Source organism: Mustela nivalis, assembly GCF_964662115.1.
Source record: "Mustela nivalis genome assembly, chromosome: 9".
NCBI classification, from domain to species: Eukaryota; Metazoa; Chordata; class Mammalia; order Carnivora; family Mustelidae; genus Mustela; species Mustela nivalis.
The window spans coordinates 105,715,429-105,723,625 of NC_139028.1; the positions used below are offsets into that span (position 1 = coordinate 105,715,429).

Genomic DNA, 8,197 nt, shown 5'->3' on the forward strand with positions numbered 1-8,197 from the left:
TATTTTTATGGCAATAAATCTCCTCCCTTTTTCCCTTTTACATCTGCTGTCTGCAGTGATCATGTGCAATGCCCCTCAGGTTACAGGGTGAGATGGGTAAGTAGCACTATTGTGGATTCAGTGCCAATGATGGTCGAGAAACAAAGAAGAATCCTGATTTAAACAATCTACATGTTGGTAAAACTGAAGGAAAATTATTTAATTTTTTTGGAATGAGGAAATACCAGACAGGATTTATGTTAAGTAGTCCGTATATTTTTATCTCCATAAATAGTCAGGAAGACAGACTCCATGTCTGTTCACCCATCGTCTTGCATATTCTTTTCTATTCGGGTTATGGATTCGGATAGTCTTTCATGCTTTCCTCATGACACCCATCATCCTCCCATGCAGCTTTCTTCCATGAAATTAGTCCTAGATTGAGGGAGAATCGGGATTTCTGTCTCTAGACATTCACAGAGTATTACTTCTGCATCGTGAGAAATGATTAGACTTTCTTGATCTGAGTTTCTTCTTTTTAAAATCAGAGATCTGGATTAGTCAAGTGAATTCTGCCATTAAACTGTTTGCAGTCTTCTTGAGTAATAATTCTTCTTAAACCAAATTGTTTTAGGTAAATAACTGTACCTGAAAAATTAACATTTCCTACCTCATTAACAGAAAATAAACATCACTTGCAATGAGTAGAAAATAGGCCAATGAATTCTACCTCCCTAAAACTTTTCAATTAAAGACTGGTAAAGTTAAATGCTGAATACTCTTTAACTCAGTATTACTTTCAAAAAGTAAAAATTACTCCTTCGTGAAGTTAGAATTTAGAATAATAATTTAAAGCAGAATTGCTCTCCTACTTTATGGACCATTTTCTGAATGCCTCTCTGTTAACTCTCTCTCTATATATATGATATATAATTAATGTTATAATATATCATATCAATTATATATAGATAGTATATATAAAATATATAGAGATATACTACATATATATGTATAGATGTATGTATCTATATATGATACTCTAGGACTATACAACACAAAAATATTAATTTTGAGATTCCCTACTGTTGATTATTTCTATATAACTTTGCTACAAATGCATTCTGAGTTTTTTTAAAAAACAGACATCTGGAGGCCTACATATGACTGTCCCAGCAGGTCCAGAGAAATACAGGAAGTGTACTAGCCATTCAAACCCACTAGGGACAGATAATTCTTCATCATTGAGAAATAAAACTCCTTGAAATGCATTCTCTCTATTCTTAACTCATGTAATGTTTAAATAATGTCTTTAAATTACACATAAGATAAAAAAGATGCAAATACAATAATGTTGCATTTATTTTGTTTCAACAAATATCGCTGAGTGCAACCTGACCACGAAGTTTGACTAAAGTTACCTTCTGTATCATCCCCTTTTTTGACCCTAGTCCCTTAGATTTATACAAACACATGAAATTTTTGACAAGAGCATCACATAGGCACTATTGAAACACATGAGCAACTGAACGATTTTATCTACCCTTTAATGACTGTCATCGCAAACATCAATAACAGTATGTACATTTTTAAAATTCTCTTTAACACATGAAATTTAGCTAGGGAAAATGAATGAAATTGCTAATTTATTTCCACAATTTCCATCATGAATAGACATTCTCTATTTGCTGCATAGTTTTCCCCCCACTCTTTGCTTTATAAAATAACAGCGATTCCATTGGTTTACCATGACCCATTGGCAATATTTGGTCATATAGCAAAAAAGAGTGTGCTTTATACAAATTAAGCTTCAGCAGTTCAGACTGGTATGTTTGCATTTCCTGAGGTTTCAGTGCCAGATGATTCATGGAATTTGACCAGAAAAGAGTGAAAATAGGAAAGTTGACCTCATGTATTAGCCACACACACTTAAGATACATACAACAGGGATGCCTGGGTGGCTCAGTAGGTTAAACCCTCTGCCTTCAGCTCAGGTCATGATTCCAGGGTCCTGGGATCGAGTCCCACATGAGGCTTCCCGCTCTCTGCCTCTCTGCCTACTTGTGATCTGTCAAATAAGTAAGTAAAATCTTAAAAAAAAAAAAAAAAAAGATACATACAACAAAGTATTTTCTGATTTGGCAGAATTTTTATAAATCTTCTTTCTTATCTAACTAATATAATTAATAATGAATAGTCTTTCATTTTCAAAATATCATTTAAATATTTTTAAAATCATTATCAGTAAAACTGAGTAACATGCATAATCATTCCCATTATAAAATTGTTCCACAATACTTCTAGAGAATCAAATACAATGAAACAGAAGAAAGCAGCTTAATTTAAGAAATCAAGAATAATTAATATTAATATAATATTCATGTCAATCTACTCTTAGTAAACTTTATTCATTGTGTTCATACTATTAAGTTTTCACCAAATTTCTGTTTATTTCCTTCAGATACATATTCATTTGTGTGGAACATATAGCAAACTTAAGTATATGGAGAAGCAGAGAAACATCTCAGAATTCATACTTCTAGGACTTTCATATGACCAGAACGTAGAAATATTTTGCTTTGTGCTTTTCTTATTCTGTTATATTGCCCTGCTGGCAGGAAACCTTCTGATCCTTGTCTCCATTCGATGCAGTCCTCTTTTCCACCAACCCATGTACTACTTCCTCAGCCACTTATCCTCTATGGACATCTGCTATACCTCTAGTATTACACCTAAATTAATTGGTGACCTGCTAGGGGGAACAAAAACCATCTCCTATGGTAATTGCATGTTACAACTATTTACCATGCACTTCTTTGGAGGTACTGAGATCTTCATTCTTACCGCCATGGCCTTTGATCGCTATGCTGCCATCTGTAAGCCTCTCCACTATCTGCTTATCATGAACAGAACAAGGTGCCATCTCCTAGTCTTGGCTGCGTGGGCTGGTGGGGCTCTCCATTCTTTTCCTCAATTATTGATGGCAATCCAGTTGCCGTTTTGTGGTCCTAATGAACTTGATCACTACTTTTGTGATATCTTCCCTCTGCTGAAAGTTGCCTGCACTGACACCTACATCACTGGTGTCCTTGTGGTTGCCAATTCAGGTATGGTCGCCTTAGTTACCTTTGTTGTCTTGTTTGTTTCTTATGTCATCATTTTGTTTAGTCTAAGACATCACTCAGCTGAGGGAAGACGCAAAGCCCTCTCCACCTGTGGGTCTCATATCACTGTGGTCGTCTTATTTTTCGGGCCTTCGATCTTTGCCTACCTTCGAACTCCAGCCAGTTTCCCTGAGGACAAAGTATTTGCTCTATTTTACACCATCGTTGCTCCTATGTTCAATCCCTTAATCTATACTCTGAGAAATACAGAGATGAAAAATGCCATGAGGAAAGTCTTGTGTCAAACATTATTTTCAAAGGAAGTACACAATTAATTCAAGCAAACTAAGCAAATTTACAAAAAAAAAAAAAAGGTGGGGGTGTTGATGTAACTAAAGGAGCTAAGAAATATTTCATAGTCTTTATATTCCATAGCTATCATGACTAGAATGCATGAAAAGAAGTGGAAATATAAAGAAATTTAAAGGGATAGGTAAATGAATCCTAATTCCCACATACCAGGATTAATTGAAAACTTAGTTTTATAGAGTATTAAGGAGGTGTGATTAGCATCACCTGTAGAAAAAACTGCCAAATCAAATAAAGCAACACTATTTGGTTAGTGAATCATAAAGACAAAAAAATTTTAATGATAGTTCTATTAAAAACCTTGGGCTTATTTGCCAGTTCTCATCGTGATACATGTTCTTCCCTAGTGATGAAGTTGAAATCTAAAATGAAAATAATGACTTTAAATCATCACAAGTATCTTTATGATAGCACATTCATTTCTACTTTCTCTGTGGGCATTCAGAAATCAACTGTACAATGAAGAAGTCCATACAAGAGAACCTGTTTTAGATCAGCTCCTGGTGATCAGTTCTCCTGAATTCGTATTAAAAATAATAGTAATACCTAGTTAAGACAGAGCAAGAGTCAATAATTCAGGCTGCTAAAAACACAATTACTTGTTTTTCCACCATTGACCAGAATATAAAACATTTCTGATAAAACCTAAGGGACTGAATAATAAGTGTAATTGTTGACAATCCCTACCTATCTCCAGTTGGTAAGTGGAAAGTTAATGGATCCAGAACTGAAGACTTTCTCTGCCATAGAGAAAGAGAGAGGGGAGAAGAAAAAAAGAAAAACAAAAAACTTAGCAAAAGACAGATTAAGATATGGTCAACCAACAAAAGAAAATTATAGTACATTTTGCAAGCATATTTTAGCTGCATATACATGTTTATAACTGGTTATTTATAATTGTCAAACCTCAGAAGCAACCAAGACCTCCCTCCATTGGTGAATAGATAAATAAATTGTGATTTCTTTGGACAATGGAATATTATTCAGTGCTAAAAAAAAAGGGATCTATCAAGCCACAAGATGATACCCGGGAAAATTAAGTGTGTATTACTAAGTGAAAGAAGCCAATCTGAAAAGGCTACCAATTATGATTGAAACTAAATGAATCCTGGGAAAGGCAAAACAATGGAGACATTGACAACATCAGTGCTTGTCAAAGGTTAGTTGGAGGGTAGAAAGGATGGACAGAACTCAGAGGATTTTTAGAGCAGGAAGCAGTCTCTATGTTAGTATAGTTGTGGATACATGTCCTTATGCATATCGAAACCCATAAAATATACTACATCAAGTGTGAAAATAATGAAAAGAGTATTTGAGGAGATAATAACTTGTGAGAGTAGCTTCCTTTGATGGTAAGAGATGTATCATTCTGGTGGGAGAGCTGTCTGTGTGGGGGGCAGGGGTGTAATGGGAAATCTTTGTACTTTCTGCTCAGTTTTTCTGTGAACCTAAAGCTGCTTTAAAAAATAAAGTTTATTAATTAAAAATATACACTATGGCATGACAGATATACCAAAACTTGTAAGTGGAATGAACAAGAGACATCTGAAAAAGATTTTCAAAATAAATAAATAAATAAATAAATAAATAAATAAATAAGAAAGGCCTTTTTTGCAAGCTTGTTATTCTATTTAAATAAAGGTTGCTTAAGAAATATATATATATATATATATATATATATACCTTTTTTGCATGAGATAGGATTTGAATAAAGGTTGTTTAAGGAACACAGCAAATGTCATTATAGAGAAGATGTTAGATAGCAGGATTTTATTAAAAGGGAGATGGTAAAAACATGGAAAGTGTTTTAGAATATGTAAGTAAAATGCAAGAGCTACAATCATTCTGGAGGCTGGAAACAAACAGGTATAAAGAGCAAGTAAAAAAAAAAAAATAGATGAAGAAGGTGAAATCAACCAGAGCTGTTACAGGAAGGGAGGAAGTGGACAGATGGTCTCAGCAGTGATACACAAAGAAATAAAACTGTTGTCAGATTAAACCTTTTCTCCTAGGCATGTTCTATACTCTTTCATTACTTAGCTAGACCTAAGAAAGCTGTCTCTGAACGTGAAATAGAAGTTCAGATATTTAAACAACAAATTCATTTTTTTTTATTAAAAAATATTTATTTATTTATTTGGAGTAGAGAGAGAGGGTCATGAAGAGTGGCTAATTATATAAACAAATTCATTTTAAAGTTCTCATTTTATAGTGGTTGTTATTTGTTTTCATTATCCTGCTTTCTCAATAGTGTGAATTTCTCTTTGAGAACATTATTAGTGCTCAAAATTATTATTTGCACACAATATTGACCAATGGCTAAGAAAATTTTCTTTTCTTTTTTTTTTCTTTCAGATTTTATTTACTTATTTGACAGACAGAGATCAGAAGTAGGTGGAGAGGCAGGCAGAGAGAGAGAGAGAGAGGAGGAAGCAGGCTCCCTGCCTAGCAGAGAGCCCGATATGGGGCTCGATCCCGGGACCCTGAAATCATAACCTGAGCCAAAGGCAGAGGCTTAACCCACTGAGCCACCCAGGCACCCCCATTTTCTGCTACAAATCTAGACACACCTTCTAAACTAACCAGATATTAGCATTCTACAAAATTAGCAACTTTCACAGAAATGACTTCAGACTTCTTACTGTGGCTTTCATGTTTAATAATTTGAGAACATAAACTTTATTTTCATTGAGATATAAGTGATGTATAACATTATATTAGTTTCTTCTAAACAACATGATGATTTGATACGAGTATATATTGAAAAATAGTCTCTGCAATAAATCTAGCTAACATCCATCACCACACATATTTACAAATTACTTTCTTATGACAAGAACTCCTTAGATGCCACTCATTTTTACTACATAAAATCCTACCTGAGATATTGAAGATATAGATTATAGAATTACTCCATATCAGATTCTAGACCTTTTTTTTTTATATTCTAGAACTTTTAATGGGAAAACCCAAGCATATGTTGCTATTAGTTGAGACTTATATGCACTTCTGCATTTATAGATGTGAAAATGTTGACAAAGTTTGCATGTAATAAGACAGGAACATAAGGAAAAAATTAAAAAGCATATAAACATAAGTATTAAAAACTATCTGGTGAAATGTAGCTAATGCTTTTTGCTGCAAATTCCTCATAAGGTATAACAGCATTCAAATTAATGCTTGCAATGTTTGAGTACCTCAATTTTTAAGAAGTAACCACAGATGATATTTTATATTCAATAATGAAATTAGCATAGCATACCAGCATAAACTGTAAAGGATTTCAGAGCATCAATACGTGTGGCTCATATAATTAATTTGTTTAAAAATCCAAATAAAATATTTTTAAGCACTGTAATGGCAGAATGACACATTCTCACTAACATGTTTTCTAATAGATTCTCTTTTTAAAGCAGATTCAGATTTGCAGGAACATTACACAAAAAGTACAGTGATTTTCCATATACATTCTATGCTCCTCACAATTTCTGTTCTCTGACATCTTGCAGCGGGGCCGGATATTTCTCACCACTAGTGAACCAATATGGGTACAGTATTCTTAAGGTCCATAGCTTACATTAGGATTTGCTCTTGGTGTTACCAAATTTTATGGATTTTGACATATGCATTATGTCATGTATCCGCCACTATAGTATCATCCAGAATAGTTTTCCTTTCCTAAAATATCCTATGTTCCGCCTATTTACCCCTTCTCCTTTATCCTTGAATTTTTGTCAACCAGTGATTTTTTTTTTCTTTTTACTATGGCCTGCTTTTCTTTATCAGGAAAAGGAATTCATAGTTCATGTCTGTGATGTAAATATATCTGTTTCAAAAACTAAATATCATCCTTGGGACTATCTTATTGTCTTAGTAATTAATATTCTAATATTCACTATTATCTACTGCTTATCCACTCTTCTTCCACATAAATATATCATCCTTAATTTAGGTCATCAAGCTATAATTATAATAATTAATATTATAGACAAATTACTATAATTGGTATGATTCAAAAGAAACCTAATACCCCCAAAATTAGAAGGGACCAATATAGGAGCATAAAGTAGATTTTACCAAAAGAATACTACTAGGCATATAAACCCAACCATTAAGGTCTTCTTAATATCAAAGAACTACCTCAGGAACATGAATTTTCTCACCATGTTCTGTTACTTTTCTAGAAGAATGTAGGTAAACATATCATAAGATTTTAGAATATAAGGGTGCCTGCATGGCTCAGTTAGTTGAGTATCTGACACTCGATTTCAGCTCAGATCATGATCTCAGTGACAAGGGATCCCCATCTCAGGCTCCATGATCAGTGCAAGTCTATTTGAGAGTCTCCCTCTGTTCCACTCCTGCTCATGAGATTTCTATCTATCACACTCTCTCTTTCTCTTTCTAAAACTTAAAAAAAAAATCTTTAAAAGAAAGAATTTCAGAATATCACCCCAAGAATTGGAAGAAAGATTATTAGATTACACAGTGTCCTTCACAACATGAAACTCCTATAATTATTTGAATCTGATACTTTCTACCAAGTCAGGAAGAACAACTACATTGAAGGTTCATGGTCAGCTACAATAACACGGAAGTGCCTAATAATGGAAACTGGAAGAAGAAAAACCTCCAGTCTGTGGATGCAAACATTCAGGGTGGTACAGAGCAGCAGAGAACACCAGGAGTCCACATGAAGAGGGACAGAGCAAGCTCTAGATCAAAACCACCAGTGATAAGGCAGGCAA

General features: G+C 33.9%; 1 protein-coding gene across 1 annotated transcript; it reads left to right on the plus strand.

Moving 5' to 3' along the window:
* Nucleotides 1–2,436: 2,436 nt before the first annotated feature.
* Nucleotides 2,437–3,415, plus strand: LOC309872889 (olfactory receptor 4P4-like; the record flags this gene model as incomplete). The annotated part of the gene is made up of 1 exon (XM_082747856.1): nt 2,437–3,415. The coding sequence occupies exon 1, from the start codon at nt 2,480–2,482 to the stop codon at nt 3,413–3,415; it is 936 nt and encodes a 311-aa protein (XP_082603982.1). The 5' UTR covers nt 2,437–2,479.
* Between the last annotated feature and the right edge of the window lie 4,782 nt (nt 3,416–8,197).